Consider the following 27,525-nt stretch of genomic DNA (forward strand, 5'->3'; position numbering starts at 1 on the left):
TGCTTTTAAATCATACTAAGTGAAGTTTGTTGGAAATGTAAAAATATGCCATGTGATACTGTAAACAGATTACCATGGTAGAGACTTCCACATTACTCTAACTTGCCCTTCATCTGTAAAGGTCAACTACCATGTAGAGTCATTATGGTATACAGTGAGAACATTTACTGTATTGCCAGCAAACTGTTCTAGCACAAAACCTCATGGCAGTTTCATGCAGTAACTTCATCACACCTTTTGATAACACACTATAGATACTATTACAAACATTATGGATTCAATTACATAAGTTAGGTTATGTAAGTATTTTTCTGATGTTGCAACTGTGGCCTGTATTACTGTAATTATTTCAGCAACCAGGGTGAATTGAAACATTTATCTTGCATTGTTTGCTGTTGAATTAGTTGATTGTTAAAAGTACTAAATTGAAAGAAGATAATACTGTTGTGTTTCGGTGATTAAACCAATTTTCTCATTACATATTACAATAATCTTGTGTTTGAAACATTGATTATGTACTGAAATGTGTATAACTGTAATAAAACCATTACATCAGGTTTCGAAAGAATGAGCTGTGTTACAAGTGTGATCAGTTTGGGTTTTTTGTACTTAGAGTTTTGAAAATATACACCTTACTTGTAAAAATAGTAGGCTACCAAAGCAAATAAAAAAAACTGTAAGTAAACAGCAAGTGAGCAAGTAAGTGATACTAACTTTGCTTACACAATTTAGCAAATGTCAACTTCACAGAAGCCCTATGTCAGAAACAAATGGTTGTCACAAAAAAAATGTATGTGCTCAATTGAGGCAAATCATTTTTTTTATCCGTAAATTAAGGCATAAACTCATGACTGCTTCAACTGAGGATGTGATTATAACTGGACTCATTGGAATCATCATAAGGGGTTGGTTCCAATATTTTTAATAAACTGTTACAATTATCCCCACCCCAAACAGCCATAACTGTTTTAGCATGTGGGTTAAAGTTAGCATGAATGCAAAGCATCAAATTAAACTAAACGGCTATTTAAAGTTTTGTGGTGAAAATCAAGCTTTTAATGTTGTTTATAATGACTATGTGGTGTTTTTAATTTGCTTTAAGACAAACCATGTGCAACTTCATAAGTGAACACCATTGCTGAGTATTTTCTCCTTAAAACTGCAGTGAACCAAAGACAGTCTCAAAAACGCGGTTTGAAATCTCTGGTGTTTAACTTGTAACCAATCAGACCAATGTGTGATCATCAATGAGTGAATCTCTGAGCTGGTGTGAGTGAGTGGAGGCGGGGCTAATCTGCATATTCATAGAACCACATATACTAAATGAGGTAAGGGTGTAGAGTTACATTCAAGCTATTTTAAGTCATGAAGAATTGTTTTTCAAGGGGAAAAGAAAATGTTTAAATGTATAATTTTGGTGATTAAAGATTCATTTTAAGGGATAAAATTATTGACTACAGGGGGACTTTAAAGTTAATCTATGTCAAATTTCTGATTTAAGTGAATTTACTAAGGCTGATCTGAATGATCTGTCCTGTTAGAATGGGGCTAGAATTGTTCTCTATTGATTGCCATTCAAAAATATGATAAAAAGATTTTACAAGCAACATATGAATTGCAAATATTGAATTACATTATAAAGTGCATGTTTTACCACAGTCAGATGTTTGGAGGGATATTAAAAGCACAAACTGGACTCTAAAACTTTTATGTTTTCACTGTCTGCTGCATTTGTATTCACAGCTCATGACAGTCAATAATGAAGGGTTTGGGATTGTTCAGGTTTTTGTGGTGCCACCTTTAAATCAGTGTTGTCATGACGTCATTTCCTCTGGCTGCAGAGCGATTAATCATGACATCTCAGGCTGCTATTTTGTTTAATCTTTTTATTTAATAGTACATAAATACATCCATTTTGCAATGCATACAACAAACAGTTCCTGTTTTCAGAATTCAGTGTTGTTAGATTAAGTTTTTTTTTCTCGACATATGTGACATATGTAATTGTATTAGCCTACTGAAATAAATTTTTTATACAATATTTACTCAAAACTCAGTACAAATATTTCTGTCAAGAAGGTGTGTTAATCAGCCAAATATCAGCTGATTTATTATTATACTTGTCTATCTATCACTAGAAGGATGTATGAAACCCTTTCCTGTGAGATTAGCTGATTGGAGCTCCGGTCGTGACGAGTTTGTAGTACGCCCCCTTCAGGCCCATGAGATAGTCGTGTGCGCCCTTCTCGATAACATATCCTCTAGACATCACAGCTATGATGTCAGAGTTCTGGATAGTAGACAGACGGTGAGCAATGACGATACAAGTTCTGCCTTCTCTTGCTTTATCCAAAGCCTCCTGTACAGTCTGGCACACAGACGGACGAAAATAGACTGGATGAGTTCTCACACGACTAACAAACAATGAAAATCCTCTAAAACTTGCGCTTTCTGACTCACCTTCTCACTTTCTGTGTCCAGTGCTGAGGTGGCCTCGTCCAGTAGAAGTATTTTGGGGTCTCGTATGATCGCCCTGGCTATAGCAATGCGTTGCTTTTGACCCCGGGAAAGCTGGGAACCTTGGGAACCAACATTAGTGTCGTATTTCTGCATGATGGGAGGAATAAACAATCAAGCAATTAACATTTTCGTCACACAAGAAACCATTAAAGATTTTTAATAGGATTTTGGATTTATTATAATAACAGATACAAAACATGGTATATATATATATTGTTATCATTATTATTGCTCTTATAATTTCTTATTACTTTAAATGTCTTTTTTAGTAATATTAAAAATATATATTTTGTACAGCACTTTTGGTCAACTTCTGTTGTATGTCCTTTATAAATAAATGACTTCATAAATGGATAATTTTTTGATCTAAAGATGTGAACAGCTTAGAGTAGAATCTCCGAGCTGTCGTTTTGTAATTAAAGTAGATTCCGACACAAAGTGAATGCAGCATTAATTCTAAATCCTTGTAATCCGAAGATTCCCAAAACTAACACCTCAGGAAGTGACATGACAAAGTCATGCAGCTGGGCTTTCTTAGCTGCGGCGATGACATCATCCATGCTGAGCTGTCGCTCATTGTCTCCATAGCGGATGTTTTCTGCAATACTGCAGTCAAACAAAATTGGCTCCTGAGAGACGATCCCAATCTTAGAGCGCAGGAAAGCAACATTGACCCGAGTAGAGTCATGGCCATCAATGAGCTAATCGATAAAGAACAATGATTAGATCACAAACTCAGTGTTTCAATAAAGATTTTAAAGCAAAAACCCCATTCAAAATATTGGTAAAAGATCTTAACCGTTTTCTTACCACACGTCCATCGTTAGGATCATAGAATCTCTCCAATAGTTGAACGCTAGTGCTCTTGCCACAGCCGCTGCTGCCCACAAAGGCCAAAGTCTGTCCCGGCTTAACACTCACATTCAGACCATTCAGAACCTGAATATCTGGCCGGGACGGGTATGTGAACTTGCAGTCTATAAACTCAATATCCCCTTTAAAATTATCCTTAAAGAAAGAGAAAGAGAAAGTGTTATGTGACGGTCAAAATCAAGTATTGTGTTAGTTCTGGCAGGTCACGTTAGTCAAGCTCGCATCAGCTGACTCTCAGCTGATCCCCGTCTACCTATAGGAATACGAAGCCTATCACTGTATACATATATAAGCTCCTTCAGTATTATCTGCAGCTATCGCGTTTCTCAGGAGATAATTACCCTCCTCCATCCCCAGCTCCTCCTCTCTTCAGTCAGGATTTGGTTTTCCCCTTGAATCAGAATAAATTCTCGAATCATGTTGTACTTTAAAATCTTTAATTAACGATATTGCATGCATTCATGTTGGTTCTGTTCTGTTTGCCCTAAAGAGGGTTATTGCTGCTCTCCCTGCATTATCCATACTAGGCTGCATGAATGCGCAGAGAGTTCTCGCCCAGAACGGAACATACCGCCAATCCAATTGTCAATCGTATTTGACGATAGTGGTCCTGACTGAACTGTGTGTTTCTGCTTGTGTAGGGCAGGTGATTTTTAAATTGCTGTGCCAAGAAAGAATGCAGTACTAAAATCTAATGTTAGAAACATTTTGTTTTCATCTCCTACATTTCTAAATGAAATAGGACAAATACATTTCAGTCCTTATGACAGATATTGTGATAAATATACTGTATTGTTCGGAATATGAGTCACATTTTGTACCATCACAATCCCCTGAATGAGAGGTATATCAGCCCATAAATTTGAATTAAGCCATATGTCGGCTTTGTATTTTTTCACACGCTGATCAATCAATGCTGATTTTCTAACAATATTCCATGAGTTATTCCACAGGACTAAACGTGGAATCTCTAGTTTCTCTCCCCAAGTTTTTTATCGGATATTTATCTACATATATAAACGTTTATTTTCCCTCTCTCGTTCACTCTTCCTCAAACAGAAATAATTAATTATTTTTATGTTTTTCTAATTCGGTCAATGACATTAAATATTGGTCAATGCAATAAGTCAATTAAACTACTGGAGATTACTGTGGTCTGTTTGTTCGCGAGATAAGGCATGTCAAGTTTATTTGAATGGCACATTTCCCACGCACCTGTAAATCAGTTTTACTTTAAATTTGTTTAGGATTGTTGTTTATAATAAACTTTTATAGAATGCTACCATAATTTATACTTACATTTTTCAATCTTGTTCTGTTAAATTTGAAGGATTTGTTGTGGAGTGTGAGGTGGAACTAAAGTACATATTTATAGTGTTTAGAATATATGTAAACGTTTCATTTTATTAACAGGTATTTTACATTACGCATCGTAATGTAAAATACCTGTTAATAAAATGAAACGTTGCATGACTTATCTGTGTTTTTTTCACTCAACAATGCAATTTTGACCCTGTGCAACTTATGGTGTGACTTTATTCCAGATAATACGGTCCATAAATGGTTGTTATTGATAACTGAATTACCCATTTGTCTCCTTCATTGCTGTAGGTGCTAATTTTGGGAATGTGGTCGAGTAGCTTGAAGAATCGCGCGGCAGAGATCTTGGCTTTGGCGTAGTCTGGAGTGTAAGAAGACGCTCGACCGAGAGCTGTGCCGCTGGTTACAATCGCTGAAATCACCCTGTATTGATAGAACCTCTTCAAATTATGAACATTTACTAAACCAGCAATACACTTTGTGGCATTGTTGTCTCACCTGAAAACCATACTGAAGTGTAGTCCCTCTTGATAGACCAGGTATCCACCGAATCGATAAGAGGCGGAGTTCGCCATAAAGACTACACACTGGGAAAACCCATAGCATGCACCGTAAACATTAGCCTTCTTCAGCGCGGCCTGGTACGGGGCCTCCAGCTGCGTGTCGAACATTTCCACAAAACTGCGCTCTTTTCCTAGGCCGGCAATGGTGCGGATGTTATTCAGAGCTTCACCAGATATCTGCGCTCAGAACCAGACACAGAGGCAATTAAAAAGCCTGATGCCGAAGCTGATGAGTAGGGGATTTTACCAATGCTCCAGTCTAGCGTGAGCTCACCCGTCCTGCTGTCTCCATGGCCTCTTTGTCCTGCTTGGCGAATCCGGTTAGCATCTTAGCCTGAAACCCTCCAGAGAGAGCCAGGAAGGGCAGAAAGCACAGGATAACCATAGTGAGCTTCCAGCTGAAGTAGAAGGAGATGATAATGGCCACACCGATGTTGGTCAAAGAATTCACGATCATGCCGATCTGAGAACCTGTGGCCTGGAGTGAGAGTTTTTTACTGTAATTATGCATTGTTTCGATTGAAATGTGGCGCAGATCACGTAGTTGTAATGAAAAATGGATCAGCAAAATGTTTTTCTTACTCCCTGGACTTGTGAGGCATCAGTGGCCAGTCTTGTGGTTAAAGCACCTGGGCTGTTTCTGCGGTCATCAAACCAGCCGATCTCCTGCCCCAGCATTGCTTGAAAACCCAGACGCCTCAGTCTACGTGTCAGCAGTTCCCCAGATTTAGAGAATGCATAGCCCTGGGGAAAAAAAAGAAAGATAGAAAGAAATAAAAAGAAGAAGTAGCTGTAATAAATACTATCTAGATATTTTGAAAGCAAACGAAGACCCAAGGCACTATACAAATACGTGAACACAGCAAAATCAGATCATTTCACTCTTCATTTCCTTCAGAAATGTGTCGGAGCGTAATTAGAAATGCGAAATGAGCTGCATTGTTAGTGTTGTCAAAAGGGCAATTAGCGGGCATATTATAGAATATATTATAGAATATAGCTGTACGATGTTGGACAGGATTTGGTCGCCTGAGACAAACTTTAGGTCTTTTAATGCCAATTAATAATGATTGCAATCAAATTTTACCTTAACGCTAGATTGTGTTTGTTTTTTATAGCCACCATTTCAATCCCGCATGTAATGCAGTTCACCGTACGAGTCACGGCTTGATGATGTAAAACTCTGAACAAATCTTTTTTAACGAGTCTTGACTGTAGTACAGTCTGACATTAAAAACAACTGAGATCCTACAGTGTGACATGGCTTACAGCGGGATCATGTCTACAATCTAACAAGCAACAATCCGTAAGGGCTATCATAAATCATTCAGTGTGCATACCTGGCTTAAGCCATTAAAATATGGTAATTATACATTAAGGTTAAATTAAACAGCCAAATATAACACATTATACTACTGAGGCTAAAATGGTCCCTTTCCTTTCTTTGTTTTTAGTTAGCCTATATTAAAATGCTATCAGTTTAACCTTGCAGCTTAGCATAGCACTAACTCATTAAGAAGAGCTCTTATAATCAGCTACTTATCAGGATAACGTGCACATTTTTTTTTTATCAGGCATTTAGGAAGAAGAACAGAATTATGTGAAGGGATATATCCTATAGGATTGTGCATGACACTGCGTCCGAATACCTGGTCAATAAATTGTAAACATTTGATTTTATTCTGACTGACTCTGAAATTGTTTTCCCAAGTAGATTAAACAGATTCGTATGTTACCGCAAGTCTGCATCAGATTAGTGACAACTAATATTTGGCACTAATTCAAGTGTAGACTTGGTTTGCAAAGACAAGAAGTGAATTTTCGTTTAGGGCAGCAAAAATGCTGCTTGACCAACCTAAATCTGGGGGTGTCTTACCTCTATTTTAATTTAAAGTTACTTTCACGAGTTCACACTTACATCAATTAAACAGAGTAAAGATTATGCTCATTTGGCGTGCTGTCCGGGGGTGGGCTCCGAGCTCGGAATTTTTTCCCAAACCCAGAGTAGGCCTACTCCCCCCGTTGTTGTAAGTGTATTTAGGACTAGAAGTGAGGAGATGGGGTGGTGGAGGGATGCTGTTAAACTGTCAACGAACGGAGGTAAGTTTGCTGTATATATATATACCTCTTAACTCGTTGATTGGGTTGATTAACAGAGTGTACTCCACTCGTGTCTAATTAGGTTTGATTATCCGAATGTGCTCCACGTGTGATTAATTAGGTTTAATTATCTGAACATGCTCCTCACAAATTTTGTTAATATAACATAATTTAGATAAGTGTACGTGGGAAACCACGGCATGGCCAATCCAAAGCTATTAAACATTAAGAGAAGTAATGTTGGTCGACTTATATCTGTAGTATTGGCCATAACTCTGCCTAAGGTATACGTTACTTTAAATTCAAGTGAATGCAAAAACCACGGGGGCTATACAAAACTATCTTTGATTGTGTAAGCGTGAATGCGACCATCTCAGGTATATAGCCAATTACCGCTGTTTAGTGACCGAACATCCAGTGGGGTGTAAGAATTGATAAATTAGGGAATTCCAGACAGTCTGTTTCGGGGGTGACCAGACACTGAGAGGACAAAAGGACCTCTCTGGAGATTACCATTTGAACTGGCCTTCATGCACCATTGAGACGAAAGTCTCACCTCCGAACCAACTTCATCTACATCTCCCCTCACCCCCACCTGAATGCACCCAAGAAAATGTAGTTTTAATGTGAATGATTATCACAGAGTATTTTCATGTTTAGTATTATTTAAAATGTCACAGTGCGACTGGTACAAATGTCCTATTTCCAAATAAGTAAAACAAAGGGTAATAAGGTTTTTGAGATTTTATGGATAACTAGCACACAAGGAGGTGTTGGCCTCTAGACAAAGGGTCTCCCTACACCCAGAGGTGCTACCTCTGAATGCAAATGTCTCACTGTTAGCAAATGGTTACTAGCAGGTAAATTTCCACTGTGAATGATGTTTAGATCTGAAATGAGGTCTGGGTATATAATGAAACGCAGCGAGATCTCGGGGCCTTTTCTGTACTTCAGATCGGTCCGTGAGGCTGAGAGGAAGACCTCTCAGCCTCATGTATTTCTTAAAGTCGGGTTTGCATCTTCTCTCTATTCCAGAGCATTTGATGTTTTGTATCGATTATCTTTGAATTGATTATGAAATTGGCATGATACATTTACCTGACATAATAAATTGTTACATTTGATTATTTTAACTGACTCTGACATTGTTTTCATTGAAGAGTTAAACGGAATAGTCAAACATTCGCTCACTTTTAGTGAGGCACAGATATTATTAAAACCTTTCATTTATGGAGTCAGATGAAGTAACGAGTAAATCCATATGAGAAAATGTATTGCATTTAACCAAAAATACTTTGCCACGAGAAAAGACAGTAACACGCAGAGACCTTCACCTGTATTATTGGAAACCCTCATTGGACCAATAAACAGGCTTACAGGGGCATAAGAATTTAGACGGGAAACATGACTTTTGACCCTTTTGCCAATTTTCCTTATAAACCCAGATAATTCAATATGCTTACCAAATAGTGGTATTTGTCTTTATAATAAGATTTTGGTCCCCTGTTGAGGGGTTCACAACTGTGGGATCAGAATTTGTGATTGAATGGGTTCTTGTTGCCTGTGAAAGAAAATACTTATTTACACAGGAGGTAGTTTTAATGGAGGGTCTGGGGGAGGGCACACCTTTTAAGGGGCACACCGTATTTCTCATATTCTAGAACTTCTTGGAGCTTTGTATTATGGCTGAGAGAATGAGACCATTTTACCACATTGCATAGGTTTTTAGTGAGTTTTTTAGGTGAGGAGGAGAAGAGGGGGAGACTGTAAAAGTTAGGTGTGAGCTGCACTGTCTGCACCTCGGATGTTGCTGTTACATATGCAAGATAGAGTTCAAATGTTAATTCTCAGGAGAGCCTTTTGCTTTCTCGAGGGGTAGCCCAGGACCCGCCTTAAAGAAAACTTTTCTCAAAGTGCAAGATGTTCCTGAATCAACATCTTTGTTGCATTCCATTCAACCAATTTGATTTGAGGCACATATTTACAGTTTATGTCAAGTTTAGGTGTATAACCAGGGTTCCCAGACAGCAACAAAGTGTCGGCTCAGATCCGGCCCACATCTGGCACGTGTGGATTCCATGTGGGTCGGGTCTGGGCCGACATTGTGTTGCTGTCTGGGTTAGATGCTTCTACATAAGTGTTACTGACCCATCATTTCCCTCTGATTTTAGGGATAACTTATAGTTAGGGTTAGATTTAGGGGTATGGATATGTTTAGGATTAAATTTTCGAACAGGAATGTTGTTCCAGAATCAACAAAATATGTTGACCCAGGAACGCTTTTAACTCGGCAAAATAAGGAAGTGCTTGATGCCTTATCAGGCAATTACATGATAACTTAACGGAATGGAACGCACAGGATTCTGGGATATCAAAGGCAGAGAAGGATATGCTGCTTTTAAAACAAATCGATCAGATGAAGGTATTTCAGGAGACAGGAAGTGAGGTCTCAATGTCGTCCTATCTTGGATTTTTAAGCTTTCGGACGCAGCCACTGGTTTACCGGCCCAGGCACTTGAAAGTAACACTATCGCCCCTTTGAGGTTTGTTAACACCAAAGCGATGCTATAATGCATAGAATTTTGGGTCTATCTGTAATAGTTTACAATATCTTTACAATATAATGAAAAGGCTTAATATGAAGACAAACCTGTAACACTTGTGTGAAAAACGAAACCAAACCAACAAATACAAAGAACAGACAGATGCCATTAATTTCCCTCCGTTGTTCAACAGGATCAGACATCGAGAATGTCTGCAAGTAAAAAGAAAGAGTTGAAAGCCATGCTCACAGAAAACACATAGAGGAGAATAGCAGGCAGAAACCTCACCGCCAGGATTTGGCTGAAGAGGAGAGAGTAGACTGGGTTCACCCCTCCATTCACAGCAGCTCCAAAGCTTCCAAAGAGCATGTAGGGCCATTCGGGAGCGTTATATTTCAGAATACGAGTCACTGGAGCTGGTTCCACCACCTCTATATCATCCTCAAGAAGGCTGCTCTATATACACATACAGTATGCACATACATGAGATGTTTGCGAGATATGTCAGGCCCATGGAGGTGAAGAGATCTAACCTTTTCCATGAACTCCTGAGGAACGCAGGTTTCAGAGTATGAGCGAGGGCCTAGCTCTCCAGCGATGGCCACTGAGGATTCAGGTACAACATTCGACAGCTGTGATCGAGATCTTTGGTGAATAGAAGCCCTGCAGATATAGTAAAAGAGAGAGAAAGGTAGAAAACGTGAAAAACTATAATATAAAATGTTTATTCTAATGGTATTTACATACTTTAAGGCACTGACCACGGTATTACCATTGGAGCTGCCTACTTCAGTAATGTTTTTAGGCATTTAAACATATGTGACCCTGGACCACAAAAATAAGCTTTCCATTAATGTATGGTTTGTTAGGATAGGACAATATTTGGCCGAGATACAACTATCTGAAAATGTGGAATCTGAGGATGCAAAAAAATCGAAACATTGAGAAAATCGCCTTTAAACTTGTCCATTTATGTTCACGATTGTGCTGCATTCACTCACAAAAATAAATGTTTTATATATTAATGGTAGGAAATGTAGTAGAAATTTTAATAGTCATTGATCCCAAACAGGTATCATAAGAGAAAGAACCTTTTCAATGTATAAAAGTATATGTGTGTACATGCTTGTGTGTGAAGTTTCAGGAACATATGGGACAGGACCTCTGACCTTAGGGACGGTCAGTTTTGGCCAGCTTATTTCAGTACCAGTTTGTGTCTTTAAGTAGAAACTGAACAGCAGTAAGGACCTTATCTGGGTGGGTGAAAGGTGCAGCGGGTGAGGAGGAACCTTGAAAACAGTATAAAGGCTCATATCTTCCTGTTGGGGGTCACTCTCTTGCACAGTGTAACTTCTGTGTACTAGACTGAACCTATTCTTGCAAGAATAAATACTTTTCTTTTTTATTAATTTGACTCTGAGTGTCTCTTACGCGATGTGTCTCTTACAAGTGATGATGTTTAACAGGATTTTTGCCACAACAGAAATTTACTAAATATCTTCATGGAACAAGATCTTTACTTAATAGCCTTATGATTTTTGGCATAAAAGTAAAATAGATAATTTTGACCTATACAATGTTTTGTTGCCTATTGCCACAAATATACCCGTGTGACATGTGACTGGTTTTGTGATCCAAGGTCACATTATAGTTAGTATGAACTGTGCATTATATCTGTAATAAAAATGGAAGTTGCTCCAATCAGGAAAGCCACTGTAGCGCTCTTTTTTTCATATTATAAATGACTTGCGTCTCAGAGCGCGCAAAACACAATAAACGATAAAGACAATCATGTTGTCTTGCGTTCAGATCTATTGGAACACAGTCATGTGAGACGCTTCTGGGAGCTCATTATACCCTATCATTCTGATGACAGACTTTGGCTCAGGCATTTCAGAATTGAAATACAGTGCAATGAAATTGGTCCACTGGTTAGTCCAGTTACCCAATCACATCCACTGTTGAGGGAATGCACGTCTTTTATGCACGTCTTATCGAATAAAAAAATGAACCACCCCAATTGACGTTCCCGTTTTTTATATGGATTTTTAGAATTTATGCACATCTTGGTGTTTCCATCCATAATTTTTCATGCAATATCCCAAAATGAGCATAATAATAGGATGAAAACATAGCAAATGACATTTTGACCACTGAAATATGAAGTGAACCCAGTTTCCATTTAAAAAATCTGGCCACTTTACATTTTTTGATTATTAGGTTTGCAACATACCATCAAATTCTACTGGAATCAACTGATCATTAGTTAAGTCTCTTGGTTCATGTAAGAACGCTAACTAGGCAGGGTTTTAACGAAGCTTGAGCATTCTTTAAAAAAAGCTTGAGCAATAACGTTTTTCACCATTTTTACCTCAAGCTAGCTCGATAGCTTCCTGCCCTGTTGAGACTCTTTCTCTCTGCATCAGGATCAATACTTTCAGCTTCCTCCATTTCTGAGAAGAGTGATAGACAGAAAGAATAGAATAACATTCACTTCAAATCATGTTCGTTAATTTCAGTGAAAAACTGAATTCAAAAAATTTGAATGTTGCCTTGGCTACTAAACTGAAATAAAAAAGTTCAAAAATTACTAAAACTGAAATTGAAATCAAAATAAATTAAAAATAATAAAGAAAAGACAATAAAGAAAATATAAAATATAAAAATAAGATATATATTGGATATAAAAATATAAGAAATATAAAAACTTATAAAAATGACAAAAGCATATGAAAAAATACTATTACCTGTACATCTAAAATGAAAACTAAATTTATATAAATAAAAGATAATTCAAAATTTGTATAATAGTGCATAAATCATATTCTGATTACACTGTTCAGTGTTCATATAAATTAATAAAAAGTTATTATGAGGTATTCAAGATGATCTTTTGCTTTTTACTCCAAAAGATTTGAGAGAAAAAATAATGAGAAAAATAACAGAGACATTGACAACAAGTACAAATATGTTTTTCAGGTCGGTGGCAATGGGTTCAAAGTTAAAATAACGTGAACTTTGAGTACCATGTCGCAGTTCATGCTTTGCTCCACAGAGTTCAATGCATCGGAGAACATTGACACTAATCATGTGAACTGATCTTAGTACAGAGTACTAACAGTAGTAGAGAGAGAGTGTGTTACCCTGTTGGGCTTTTTGATTGAGGGCTTTGTCTCCCTGGCTCTGAAGAGTGACCAAGGTGAAGTAGACGCCCTTTCTATCCAGCAGTTCCTCATGTTTTCCTCGTTCCACGGCACGGCCGTGCTCGAATCCCACGATCACATCTGCATTCTTTATTGTGGATAAACGGTGAGCGATGGAGATGGTGGTGCGACCCATTCGTACCTTCAACAGAGGATTGATGGTTGTTTAACTTTTCAATGATTCCGATGTACAATATTTTATTCACTTTTTGTAACTGCTGACCTTGTCCAAAGCCTCCTGTACGACAGCTTCACTCTCATTGTCCAGAGCTGATGTGGCCATGTCAAGCAGGAGGATTCTGGGATTCCTCACAAGTGCCCGGGCTATTGCGATTCTCTGTTTCTGCCCGCCACTCATTTGGCCACCACCCTCACCTACTGAAGTGTCAAATTTCTACAAAGAAAAGATCAAAAAGTTTAAGAAACATATTTACTATATTATACACTATCTTTCAAAGGTTTGGGGTCAGTAAGAATTTGTTTAATTTTTTTGAAAGAAATCTTTTATGCTAACCAATCCCGCATTTATTTGATTAATAAAACAATAATGTTCTGAAATATTATTAAAATTTGAAACCGTTTTATATTTTTGTTAATATATTAAAATGTAATTTATTCCTGTGATGACAAAGCTGAATATTCAGCATCATTACTCCAGTTTTCAGTGTCACATGATCCTTCAGAAATCATTCTAATATGATGTTAAAAATTGTGAAAATGTGATATTTTTCGGGATTCTTTGATGAATAGAAAGTAAAAAAAACAGCATTTATTTGAAATTGGAATCTTTTGTAACATTACAAATGTCTGTTTGTCACTTTTAAACAATTGAATGCATCTTTCCTGATTAAAAGTATTAATTTCTTTAAATACATATCTTACTGACCCCAAAGTTTTGAAGGGTAGTATAAAATGGGGTTTAAAGGAGGGATTCAAATGTAATTTAAACCTAAAAAATAAACAGAAACCTTCAGGATTTTTAAATATTTGAAACAAAAAGATAATAATATAATATGATATAATATAATATAACTGGGATAGGCTCTAGGCCTCCCGTGACCCTACAGAGGTTAAGTTTTATGGAGATGGATGGATAATAATATAATATAGAGACCAAGATGGTCATTAATTATGATGTCTATGTATGTTGTTCATATTTGGTGGTCTCCTGCCTGTGGTAAATCCATGATGAAGTTATAGGCATTGGCCTCTTTGGCTGCTGTGATGATGTCGTCGTTCGAGACTCCAGGACGCCCATATCGAATGTTCTCAGCAATGGTGGTCGCAAACAGAACGGGCTCCTGCTCCACAATTCCAATCAGAGAACGCAGCCACTGGATGTTCAGGCCCCTGATGTCATGACCATCCAACATAACCTGGAGTGAAAGAATACTTACAAGGATATCTGAATGATGTTCACCAAAAATACTGCAGCATGTAAAAGAGATGTTTCTTTACCATCCCTTCTTTGGGGTCATAGAATCGCTGAATGAGCTGGATCGCGGTGCTCTTGCCAGCACCACTGGGACCCACAAACGCTGTTGTCTCTCCTGACTTAACCTGCAGATTAAGCTGATTGAGGATCTGTGAGAAGGAGGAGAGCAGAGTTCATCTAAAGTAGGAACTCAGCAGAAAGCTGGTACTGGTGCTGGTGTACATTTCAACTTTACCTTCACTTCAGGTCGAGATGGGTAATGAAAAGTTACGTTATGAAACTCCAGATCTCCTTTCACTTTGTCTAACTTATATCCAGCCTCAGAGAGACAATCGATCTCTGGTTCCTGAAAAGGAGACAATATTCCTGTCAACCCATCACTCGAGAAGGTGTCGGACTGTCTCAGATAGATGATTTTCTTCTGACTGGCACCTGCTTTGAGCTTGCTGGGCTTTTTCATTCTGTGCATTTTTCTACACTTACTAAAATCCTGCACAGAGGGCTTTAACACTCATTTGCCATCCATGTAAGATCATATTTTCGGTACTCATGGGATTGACATCCTTCTGTAGACAACTGGTCCAAAGTAGATTTGATCAAATGATTCAATTCAATTTCATTTAACAAATATTTTCAGCATAACAATTAAAGTGAGTTCAGAATAAAAATAAAATGAAATTTCACTTAAAAATAAAAACTAATAAAAATTATATTAATCAAAAACGTAAATTTTCTTATTCATTTTACATCACTTTAATCAAAATCGGGTTTATTTACAGGTTTAAATTAGATGTTGAATCTTTGGTTTTCATCATTTTGATCTATTATTGTATTTTTATATTTCTATTTAGCTTTAATTTCTATTTACTATATTTTAGTTTTTAGCAATTTAAGTAATTCAACTTATTTCATTTCAATAAGTTTTAAGATCGTTTTAAGATTCATTTAAAGTTTTTTAAAGTTCAAGTTTTCATCTAACATTTATATTTTATTTTGATTCAGCTTTATTTTAATTAACAACATTTTTTAAATTTTTAAATTTTTAGTTAACAATAACAACACTGGATTTGAGACAAATATTAGTCCTTTCATGTGATTTTTGTGATGTCCGTGGTCCGCAGGGTTCTTACGCGGTCTATGGTCTCAAAGATAATGGTGGCGGCTCCTCTTCCAGCAGCAAAAGCCTCCAGACAAGGAGACGCCTGGCCCAAATTCAGCGCAGCAATAAGCACTCCGAAAAATACCTGCAAAACATAACGTGACATCAAAAAAATATCTGCGTTCTGCCTTTCCGGCCACATCTGTAATGTGAATAACAAAATGAACCTTGATGTGTGGGTTCTTTTTCATGTCCTTCCAAGAGATTATGTGTGTGTACCTGTAGTAAAGTCCCTGGACTGTACTCTTGTGTGTCCACTACTAAACTGGACCCATACCAGAAAGCTAGTGCGTAACACAGGAAGATGATGAACCACAAGTACCCTGTGAAAAACCCCATGATCAGACCTTTCCGGATGCCCCATCGCTGGGCAGAGATCAGATTACGGTCATACCTGCAGAAAATACAACGTGTAAAGAGTGTTAAATGATGGTCTCAGTTCAGAGGAAATAACACAGTCAGTACATTTCTGATTACAGTGCAGTGAAACTCAGTGAAGTAAAGATGATGGTTAGTTACCTGTCCACTTCTTTTTTCTCGCCACCGAATGCTGCCACAGTACGAACAGAAGACAAAACCTCATCTGCCACAGCACCTGCTTTAGCGTACGCCTGCAGCTCCATTCCCGTCAGTTTTGCCACAAACTAGAAAAGCACAAGCAATCAAAACAAGTGTAAAATATTGTAATTAACTTTATACAACAGTTTGTATAATAGTGTCTATCCATGCACATCATGTCGACATAAAATACATACCCTACTCGTGATTTTTGAAGCTGTTGCATGTCTTGAAAAAGACGGTTGATAACAAGGGGCTAAATGGGACTACAGAGGCTGTCGAGGAGATTAAACGTCATCACGTTGAACTGGTAAACTCAGTTCGCTTTTACAGCTTCTTTATGCTTATAATTACTATTATAATAACTATTGTAACTCAAACTTTCTGGGAAAATGTTTTTAGGTAAAACCTGAAAGAGCTGTCGGAAGCTTAGTGATGTTGACGTTGAAGTCGCAAGTAGTTTGTTTATAGCCAATTAGCTTTTTACTTCTGGCGACAGCATAGGCTTCAAAATTCATAAAAGTTGTGTTCATCTTAATAGACTAAATGTGTAAGTATCTAAACTTTTCAGATAACAGATCTTGGTTTTTGCAATAATCCAACCTGCCAGTTGACCGTTTTCTTACAGGGTTTTATAATGAATTTTTTCAATTTATGAGATACTTGGTCTTATCTAATTACTTATCAGAAAAATAAGTATTATAAAATAAACATAACAGCTTCAAAATGCGCATTTTTGATATGGTGGTGTGTAGGGCTTGACATTAGCTTTTTTGCTTACCAGCCACTGTGGCTAGGGGTTTTCCAAAGTTACTAGCCACTCAGCATTTTTTTTATGCCCATAAACCATAAGCAGCGTCTCAGAACAAGCTGTTTGCAGTTTCTATGCAATTGCGATGTGACAAGACAAATGTTTAGGCACCGCCCGCAACTGACTCTGCCCTATTAGCATAGCCCCACCCTGAGTGAGCTGTACACAGTCCGACATGTTTATCTCCTCGCCAGAGCAGGATTCAAGAAATGTATTCTTATTAAAGATACTAAAGTTATTCAATCAAGTGCAGTGAGTGGTTTTCTGTTTTCCTATTGTTGTTTGATTCATATAAGAGCATATAACTAGGTACTATGAGTAGGTACTGTATATTATCCTGCTTTCACTTTAATACAGAGATCTAATATTCACATGCAATTTCTTTGCTTGCTGTTTACGTTCACTGACATAACCGACAAAGTTTAGACTGATTTGGCATGCAGATAATAAACTTTCATGATGATGAAGAACTGCAATGTCACGTGAGCGTGACCGTGATAGAGATGATAATCAAAACCAAACAGATGTTGTTTTTGGCAGAGTATCAGAGGCACAAGCTGTAGCGACTCCGCCCTCTTCTGGAAAGCAGCAGCTCATTTGTATTTAAAGGTACATGCACGAAAACAACATGGAACCTTCTACTTAAAAATGTGCATTTACAACATGGTATAATAAATTATCTGTTGATCGTATGTGTGAAATGCATGAAATCTTATTTATGAAAAAAAGGCCTGATGAATTTTCTTTTCTCACCAGAGCCATGAGACCTGCTCCAGCCCCAATCAGAGGAGACACTGAGACGATGACCAGCGTTAGTTTCCAGCCCTTTGCGAAACCCATGAGGAAACCACACACGAATGTAGTGAAGCGCTGGATGAAGATCCCCACCTGATCAGCAATGGCATCGTTTATCTTGTTGATGTCACTAGGATCACATGAGATGACACACACACACACACACACACACACACACACAGACACACACACACACACACACACACACACACACACACACACACACACACACACACACACACACACACACACACACACACACACACACACACACACACACACACACACACACACACACACACACACACACACACACTATGTTAGGGAACTCTTGTTTATTTAGCATTTGTGCTCTGGAAAGTGTTTGAATGGGTCTTACTCAGACATGCGTGTGTTGAGCTCTCCCACAGAGGTGCAGTCAAACCAACCGATCTCCATCCTCATGACCTTCCTGAAATACATCTGCCTGATGATCTGAATCTGTCGTGCTGCTGCAGTGATCCACAGAGAGATCTGATAAGAGAGAAAACCCTTTAATGGATACTATAATAAGGTCATGCAAAAATTATGCACATTATTGAAGTTTTTTTGCAAACTTCAAATTGCACATTTACAAAACAAGAAAGAACCAACAGTAATTAGTTGAAAAGTCTCACTTGCAAGTATCCAAGAATGAAGACCCCCGCACCAATGCCTACATAATAGTAGGCGAAATTGGTCATTTCATATTCAATGTCTAATAGCCTGAAGCAGAAGAGCACACCATCAATAAATACATTTTTGAAATAGGAAATAATTTTCAACTGTAGAAAGTTTTATTATATTTATTTATCGTTTAAAAAAAGCCAGACAAATACATTTGATTTGATTGAATATGTTTTTCTAATATTGAACAGAAAAAATATACACTGTTCCCTTGATACAAAGTAAATAATTTCAATGATTTATTGTGGCTTTAATAAAATGACTAATAATTTCAGTTTGGAAGCATCACGTTTACTAATTTTCTCACACAATATAAATGAGTCTTTATACATTCAAATAAATAACTGCATTTGATTTTAGAGAAATTGAATCCCTCATTGGGAAAAAATTAAATAAGTGAAAACCCCTGCTTTGTTTATTCTCACCCGCATGATCTGGTCATGTTCAGTGCCAGGTTTTCTTCTTGTGTCAGGTTTCGCCACTGTATAGTGTTGTTCACACATACTTTCTCTGGGTCAGTAAGCTCATTGAGCTCGATGTCATACTCTATGAAGGTGTCCGTCAGCATCCCAAACACGAGCAGCATCAGCGGCTGCGCTGAACCGTGAGCAATCGCACACAAGCTCCCAAAAATCATCATCCAGATCTCCCGGCAGCTGGCAAAGCGAAACTGCAGGGGAAATCCATTTACATGTTCAGCAATAATGTGGTTAATTCTAATAATCAAAGTAAGGACTTAATTGCAGTAAGATGTTTACCTCTTCGTTCCCATTTAGGCCATGTTATTTTTTTATTATGATAAGAAGTATTTTTTGTGGTTATTTTTTACCGCCGTAAGCCTACCCCACAGCACAAATGATATATACATATAGGTATGTTACTGCCCACTGTTTTAATCTACTTTCATCAAATGCAAAACACATTTCTATGTAGGCCTAGGTAATATGTAGTAGTGTAAAAACTTTCTTCTTTTGTATTAGTTTGTACAAAATTGGCCTACTGCAAAACAATGTACAGAACAGCTAAATTACACTGACCTGCCAAAAAAAAGTTTCTGATTGGATTACGCAAATGCTTAAGTGTCTGTGATTGGATCATAATTGCAGTGATTATTATGTTTCTAGACAGTCAAACGGGTTGGCGTGTATGGTTGGGTTGCGGAGAGATATTGAGATTGTGGTTAGGTCTCAGCAGCAAGAGGGATGTAAAGGTCAGTAAGCTGGGCTGAGTTGAGTGGGGGACGGAGGGGGGTGACTCTGGGACGCTAGAGTCACTGTCGAGCCCTCTTGAGGTGTCGTGGGCTAGTCGACGAAACACTGAGGACGGAAGGTGCCCACTTGAAGACCCTAGAGATGTTCCCTACTCCGCTCAATCCAGAGGGTTGTTATGGGGGGACCGCACTGTGGTTGCAGCCGTTGTGTGTGCTGACGCGCAAATACACTATTAACACCAGACAGAAGGATATTCACGTCACCAGATGGAAAGAATCGTAAATGGATGGAGAAGCATAGGTTACTGTAAAGCTACGTCTTAGTTGGTGCTTATCTTGGCGAAAGCAGAGTACAAATCAGCATGAAGTTTTAACATCTACTCTCGTGTAATGGAAATCAAATCTAAGCCTAATTGTTTGAGTGTGTAGCTTTTTATTTCTTAAACAACCAGGTAAACACTTCATGGCCATATTACAGGATGACAAAGTCAAGATTCATCAGGCTAAAAATGTGAAAGAATGGTTGTGAGGGAGCATGAAGAATCAAGAGTCCAGTCCTTAAATACATGGATGTGCTGGAGGAGACTTTACAGAGAGCTGGACTCATTGCCGATATCAGATCTTGACCAAAAATTGATGCACCTCTTGATGGAAATAACATCACATTTATTTCCATCAAGAGGTGCATCAATTTTTGATCAAGATCTTGTCAAATGATTCTTCATGCTCCCTCCATTCCAACCATTCTTTCACATTTTGAGCCGAAATAATCTTGACTTTGTCATCCTGTAATATGGCCATGATGTGTATTCCTGCATGGTTGTTTAAGAAATGAAAAGCTACACACTCCATCAGTTAAGGTTAGAATAACTGTTGCCAAACATATATCATGCTATAAACTTAACAATCACTGCAATAATTATCCAATCATAAACTCTTAAGCATGTGCCCAATTTAATCCAAAAAGCAACTTTCTTTCTTTTTTTTTGTACTCAGTGTATATTCGGATGAAAATTTTGATCAACTGTTGACCTTACTGGCAGTACTAACATCATGTACATCAGTCACTTACAGTCATTATAAACTGTACGTTATGCAACAGGTGTCCATCCATGTAACACTAATTTTTTTTTTGCCCAAACAGGATAATAACAAAACATATTACCCATAACAACAGAATTCCTCTCATTGTTATAATATATCTCAGAAGAATTACCAGCTGAAAGAAGCCAACGCGGATGGCCGATTCTTCTTTCTTGCCATCTTTAGACCTGTGAATGAAATAGTTTGTGGTGCTCAATGTAAAAGTGACAAAACAAGCTTTCATCATCAAGGAAAAGGAGAAAAAGATGACTTACTTTTTATCCTTTCCCATTGTCCTGTATTAAAACAAGTTTAGTTTAGAAACAAAATTAAAATAAGCAATTCTTAATGCTTTATTTTAAATAAACAAATGTAGATGAAAACAAAAAGAAGAACTTACATGTAATCACCATTTGTCGCTGTAACAGAATCAAAATGTTCATTCATGTCTGAATGGATTGTGCTATAGATTTGAGAATAGTTTTAAAAAACGAATCTTTAAATCCTTTACCCTCATCTGAAAATTCATAACCATCATTTTCCTGTCCAAACTTCTTGATGCTGCGCAGCTTTACGGTTCCTGGCATCGTTCTGCCTGTTCTTGTCTTAATGCCATTTAGAAAACTGATGCTTCAGGATAATTGCATCACGGAGGAACATAATGTATCATTTCAGATTTCAAACCAACAGTATAAACTTACCTGGCTGATCCAAAGTTACTCTCTTTTCCTGAAATTTTTAGTTTTTCAGTGAAAATTCTTCCTTGGATGCTCCTAAAATCCAATCATATTCTTAGCAAGTGTCTGGATATACTCCTTTTAAGCTCCAGGAACGTGTCGGTTGTGAATCTCTCGATTGTTGCCAGCAGTATGTGTTTGTAGTTAAATGTCTAGGTCGGTTTGGCTCAGGTGAGGTAACTGTCCGGCAGGTTTGTTCTGTCAGGGAGGGTGAATGACCTCCGTATACAAACACTGACATGAGATAATCGTCCCAAAAAAATCAATTCAGGCACATGTGCTCACAATATGATTATTATGATACTGACATTCATACTCAAAATCTCATTAAAGACCTCCTGTAGTCAATAATTTTAACCCCCTAAAACTCATCTTTGATCACCAAAATAACATATTTAAATGCTTTTTTCCTTGAATAAATTCTTCAAGCCTTAAAATAGCTTGAATGTAACTCTACAACCTATACGCTGTTCTATGAATATGCAGATTAGCCCCGCCTCCACTCACTCACACCAGTTTAGAGATTGACTCATTGACGATCACGCGTTGACCTGATTGGTTAAAAGGAAGTTTGTTACGTCAGAAACACCAGCGATTTCAAACCGTGTTTTTGAGACTGTCTTTGGTTCACTGCAGTTTTAAAAAGAAAATCAGCAATGGTGTTGACTTATGAATTTGCACATGGTTTGCCTTAAAGCATATTAAAAACACCACGTAGACATATAAACAACATTAAACGCTTGATTTTCAAGTTGTTACAAATTTTTCAGCAGCATCCAATAGGGTGGCCATTTGTCATGCAGTCGCTTTATGTGAAATAAGCCATGATTGAATGACTGTACTTGAATATTTGACAGGCCTGAGATATGGGAGATGTCTAAAGATTCAGATGCATTCGGAGAACTGTTTCTGAATCAAGGTAAAAGCTTGCGAGGTCATTCACCTCGGCATGTTTCCGTTCTGCAGGCACAGGACACGGGGGTAACCCATCATGCACTGCAGAATCAACAAGTTTGAAAGGTACTGATCTACACCATTTTATAAAACACTTTTATAAAGTACTCCGATGTAGCCTATACATGACCAATAAAAATAATTTCATTTTAAGTAAATGAAACACCCATCTATGTTGTGGTCAGGGAGATATTACAAATTTCGTTGTAAAATATTTAGTTGTATTACGGCAGAACAAGCATGAGTGCGCGCTACACAGAAACCAAATACACAGACAGAACTGAATCATAAACTCAGAGGTCAGATCATTCGGTAGCGCTGCCTCATTCCACACTCAGATTAATACGGTCAACACTCTATATGTGATCGACCTGATAAACTCTATTCTTTACTGCACTCTTAAAATAATCATAAAAATCAAACAATGAGTTTTCAAATCTTTTAAATCATTCGAAAGTCAATTCAAGTCAAAATTCTAAAGAATGTTTAAAATAAGAACAAAATTACTTGAGTTTTTTTTTATTTTTATTTTTTATAAAATTAGCTTGTTTCCTTATGCACTTGCATGCTGGATTGATGTACTTTCACTGAACCAAAAATGACTCTAAAGTCTGTATAGGGCAAAAGTAACTCTACTAAAATGTGTGTAAAATGCAGATGGGTTACATTTGGGATCTAAATTACACTTTGTGAACTGAATAGTTCCAAAACACCTTGTAGTTTATTTCCACAGAAAGGGGAACTAAAGTAAATTTAGGGGAATTAAAGAATTTGACATGTTAGTTTGTGTAATCATGCTAAGTGGAGTTTATACCATCTGGCAAAACATATTCTTCTTTAGTATATTATAAAACAGGTTTAAAAGATCATTTTATTGCTGCCTTTTAAATTTCTTTATGTACCTTATATTGTTTGTTTCTGGTGTGCATTTTTTTTCACATGTTATTAACATATACATCATGTTAATTTAACTCTTTTTAGAGTTAAACTCTTTTTTTTATTAAACAAGCCCTTTTGGGTTTTCTGCATCTCCCAAAATAGTATCATCAATTTTCTTGCTTTTTATTTTATGTATTTTAAATTGTGCAAATAAACTAAACTGAAATAAAAGAATTTTATTCTAACCTTACATTTCATGTAATTTAACAATTAAATACTGTTAAAGTGCCTTTTTTTGCAGTAAAAAGAACAATCCATCTTATTCACAGTGAAAAGCTGTAAAATGGCACTTCCAGAATTCCCTGTGTGTGCCATGCTTCAGGTCCAATGAAGATGGTTATATTCACAAAATAAAGTAGCTATTTATTAAACAAAAGTCATGTTGAAGACAGCTGTGCTCGTTAAATTTATCGCCATTGATAACCGATAATGGTGGGAAACTAGAACAAAGGAAATACATGAAATTGGGGAATACAAACTAAGTTCATGAAAATGAAACTAACTAAAAACAAATGTTACAGGACGCCCCCTCCGGGAAGGAGTTGCCTCATGCTGAAAAAGGCCGAGGAAGTGGATCAGGGGACAAAGGGTTGGTGAAGGAGGAAACCCCGGTGAAAGGAACCAGGGTGAAGATAAGGGTGGTAGCATCCAGGGAAGCAAAGATGGGAGTGGGCAGGTGGTGACCCAAAGCACAGCCAGGATGAAAGCCTATGTAGGAGTCGATGGAGGGAGGAGTCAAGATGAAGTCTTAGCTGATGACATCCGGGGGAAGACAGACAGAGAAGAAGCTGACGGAGGTGGAGCCCAGGGCAAAGACGGAGAGCAGATGGGACCGGCCGACACGATTGTCCTGGAGGCCGAGGCGGAGCCACAGCAACGAGCATCCGAGGTGGAGCCAGAGTAGCTGAGGACTGAGGAAGAGGCAGAGGAAAGGCGGAGCCTGCAGGGGCCGAAGGGGTGGAGAGACAGAGCGCAGTGGATGGCTCACTAGTCCATGGCGCAGGCAGGGTGACGCCTGACCAAGGTGGAGTCGGAGGGACGATGAAGCCTGGTGGAGCCGTAAGGCCGGAGGTCTCTGGTGGAGCAGAAGGAGAGAGGCGCCTAGGGGGAGCCGGCAGGTCGACGGGCCGAGGTGGAGTAACATGCCAGGGCTAAGCTAGCGACCGCAAGACCAGAGGCTTATCCATACAGAAAGGCATTAGGGGAGAAGATGAGGAGCTGAAGGAACCTGAGGTGGGGCTGAAGACTTTTGCAGTGGATAAGGGAGGGGTCAGCGATGATAACCATGTCCGTACAGGGTGATAAAACCATCTTTATGCTGGGTAGGACCAGCGGTGATGAGGGCACAGATGATTCAGGGCTGGGTCGAAGTACTTGCATGCATAATACAACGTTTTTAGTTTTTTCCGCAGATCTGTGTGAATGGGAAATAATTTTTATAACGTTTTCATCTCTACAGGGGAAAAAAACCTTGCCGTGTCGGTGAGGCCTTCACAATGGATAGTCTAGTTGATACGGTCTCTGCTGACACTTCAGGGAAGTGTTGTGGTCGTGTCCAGGCGCAGGTCCTTCTTCTGATCTGGATACAGCCCTGATCCGCTGATTGCGGTAAACCTCGTGATAAACAGAGAGACTAATATTAGCGCAGATCCCATCGCTCTTATGATGTGACGAGTACATCAGGTGTTATGGGAAGTATTCCTGGTTCCGGCTAACCTAATTTATGCAGCCTAATAATCAATTTTACATGATTTGAATTATAAAAATTGATCATGTGTTATGTGTATGCCATGGTTAAAGAGATGTGTTTTAGTCTAGATTTAAACTGACAGAGTGTGTCTGCTTCCAGAACAATGCTACCGCCAGCAGTTGATTTTGATATTCTAGGTATTATCAACTGGCCAGAACTTTGAGATTACAATAGACGTGAAGGACTATAATGCGTAAGAGCTTGCTCAAGTACTGAAGGAGCTAAACTATGTAATGCTTTGCAAGTAATTAGCAAGATCTTAAAATGTAAAGGATGTTTACTTGGGACCCAATGCAGTGTTTACAGAACCGGGCTAATAATATGGTCATACTTCCTGGTTCTGGTAAGAAATCTAGCGGCTGCGTTTGGACCACCTGGAGTTTGTTTATTAAGCATGCAGGGCGAATGCTCCCCGTCCGCGGTGGGTTCTGGTTTGTGATCTGTTATCAGCGTGGGAGGTTGTTGGCTGGTCTCTGGGCCTAACTGCGTGACATGTGTGAGATGGGGCTGGACAATGGCGATGGTCTCCTCTGCTTTACCCACAGTGAATGAGGAACCATCAATCCATAGCATGAAGTATATGTGTTCTCCTCCTGCCTCCAACAGGGGTCTCCTCAAGGCAAGACAAATCGTACCTCATCATCCAGCCTGCTTTGGTGCAGGCTAATCTCTTCATTAGGGTGAGGTCATCACAGGCAGCGTGGCGGCAGATGTTAATAAACTCCTCTACATACCTCCCCAGACAACAGCCACCCTGAAAAATAAAAAATAATCCTTCCATTTTTCTGCCCTTTAAAGTTGATAGGTGGAACATTGATGGACACTGTATATCCATCTTCTTCTCTGGTTCCAGTATTCTGTCACACTTCAATTAACACAAAAAAAGTAGATATTTATTAAACAAAAGTCAGGTAGCTTCCAAACACAACAGGCAGCGTGTATCAAACATAACACGAACAATACTGGACAAGGATTGAAACAAACTGAGGGACTTTGAATCGCCATGATAACAGATAATGGTGGGAAACTAGAGCAAAGGAAACACAGGAAACAGGTAGCCGAGGAATACAAACTAAAAGTCCATGAAAATGAGTAGTAATTTTAATATATGTTAAAAGTACAAAACAGATTTAAGCAGCAACATGGTCTTGCTAATTCAGAAGAAAGTGCTGTTTGATTTACCGGCTTTGTGTGTGTAAATTACAGTTTTAAACGGGTAAAATTTACAAAAATAAATGTAAATATGTTTACATTTTTACTGTATTTTTTACTGAAAGAATATTCTGTAAAACCGACAGACACTTTTAACAGTGAACCTATTGTGTGTGTTTTTTTTTACACCATTTTTCCCCCCCTGTTTTACATGGTTAGATAGTACCAGAAGCTTCAGAAAGTTTGAGTCTGTGGCAAGAAGTATGTTTTCATCACAGGCTGTGACTGGCTTCAGAACGCCATCTGGACACGAGCGGAGCCTGTTCTGCGGCAGCATGCCTGAGAGGAGGAGCTGGGACAATCATATTCATCAAGAGTGTCATAAATCCATCTGGAGAACATGAAATGTGAGAGCATTGATAAAGCATACACTTTGTTTAAGAACTTGGTAATAAAGGCAAAAGTTTGGTGTCGGTAAGATTTTGTAAATGTATTTTGAAAGCTATTATGCTCATATGCTCAACAAAGCTGCATTTGTTTAATCAAAAATACAATTAAAACAGTAATATTGTGAATTATTATTACAGTTTAAAATAATATATTTTAAAATGTAATTTATTAATTTGATGGCAAAGTTGAAAAAGTCAATTCATTCTAATGTGCTGATTTTGTGCTCAAGAAATGGACAGTTGGAAATAGTTTACCTGCTTTTATATATTGTATATAGTGTATAATATATATATATATATATATATATTGGAAACCGAAACCTTTTTTTTCCGGTTTCTTTAATGAATGGAAAGTTCAAAGGAAAGTTTATTTTAAACAATGAAAAAAAAGTCTTTACTGTCACTTTTAATCAATTTAATGTGTCCTTGCTGAATAAAATTAATATGTCCTGCTGACCCTAGACATTTGAACGGTATGTATATTGTGACCAGGTATTAGATTAATTTTTTTTTTTTAAAAACATTCGATTGTGATTAATTTTAAGATAGTTTTAATGATCAATTAATGACTAGCTTCCTGCAAAAATCAAATTTCTTAATGGTAGGCCTACATTATTTAGATTTCATGGGTAAATAGTTTATCTTTATTTTTTTATTCTGTTATCT

The 27,525-nt window shown here is 37.9% G+C and overlaps 1 protein-coding gene across 3 annotated transcripts; it reads right to left on the reverse strand.

Moving 5' to 3' along the window:
* Positions 1-1,905: 1,905 nt before the first annotated feature.
* On the reverse strand, positions 1,906-21,766 carry abcb11b (ATP-binding cassette, sub-family B (MDR/TAP), member 11b). 3 transcript variants are annotated; one of them, XM_077202872.1, is made up of 29 exons: positions 21,580-21,766; positions 21,390-21,483; positions 21,279-21,297; positions 21,154-21,174; positions 21,012-21,066; positions 19,011-19,255; positions 18,537-18,624; positions 18,260-18,393; positions 17,839-18,010; positions 16,236-16,360; positions 15,936-16,110; positions 15,688-15,801; positions 14,793-14,903; positions 14,581-14,706; positions 14,295-14,498; positions 13,346-13,516; positions 13,063-13,264; positions 12,291-12,372; positions 10,453-10,582; positions 10,208-10,375; positions 10,027-10,131; positions 5,859-6,020; positions 5,551-5,754; positions 5,212-5,453; positions 4,980-5,136; positions 3,331-3,528; positions 3,015-3,221; positions 2,461-2,607; positions 1,906-2,368 (listed from the first exon to the last, which is right to left on the reverse strand). In XM_077202872.1, the coding sequence occupies exons 2-29, from the start codon at positions 21,463-21,465 to the stop codon at positions 2,168-2,170; spliced, it is 4,041 nt and encodes a 1,346-aa protein (XP_077058987.1). In that variant the 5' UTR covers positions 21,466-21,483; positions 21,580-21,766; the 3' UTR covers positions 1,906-2,167. The 3 variants fall into 3 exon arrangements, with proteins under 3 accessions (XP_077058987.1, XP_077058988.1, XP_077058989.1); XM_077202873.1 differs by lacking the exon at positions 21,154-21,174; XM_077202874.1 differs by lacking the exons at positions 21,154-21,174; positions 21,279-21,297 and having other exon boundaries at positions 21,371-21,483.
* Positions 21,767-27,525: the final 5,759 nt, after the last annotated feature.

This window comes from Siphateles boraxobius, unplaced genomic scaffold (assembly GCF_051911475.1).
Source record: "Siphateles boraxobius isolate OS27281-9 unplaced genomic scaffold, OSU_SipBor_1 5, whole genome shotgun sequence".
NCBI classification, from domain to species: Eukaryota; Metazoa; Chordata; class Actinopteri; order Cypriniformes; family Leuciscidae; genus Siphateles; species Siphateles boraxobius.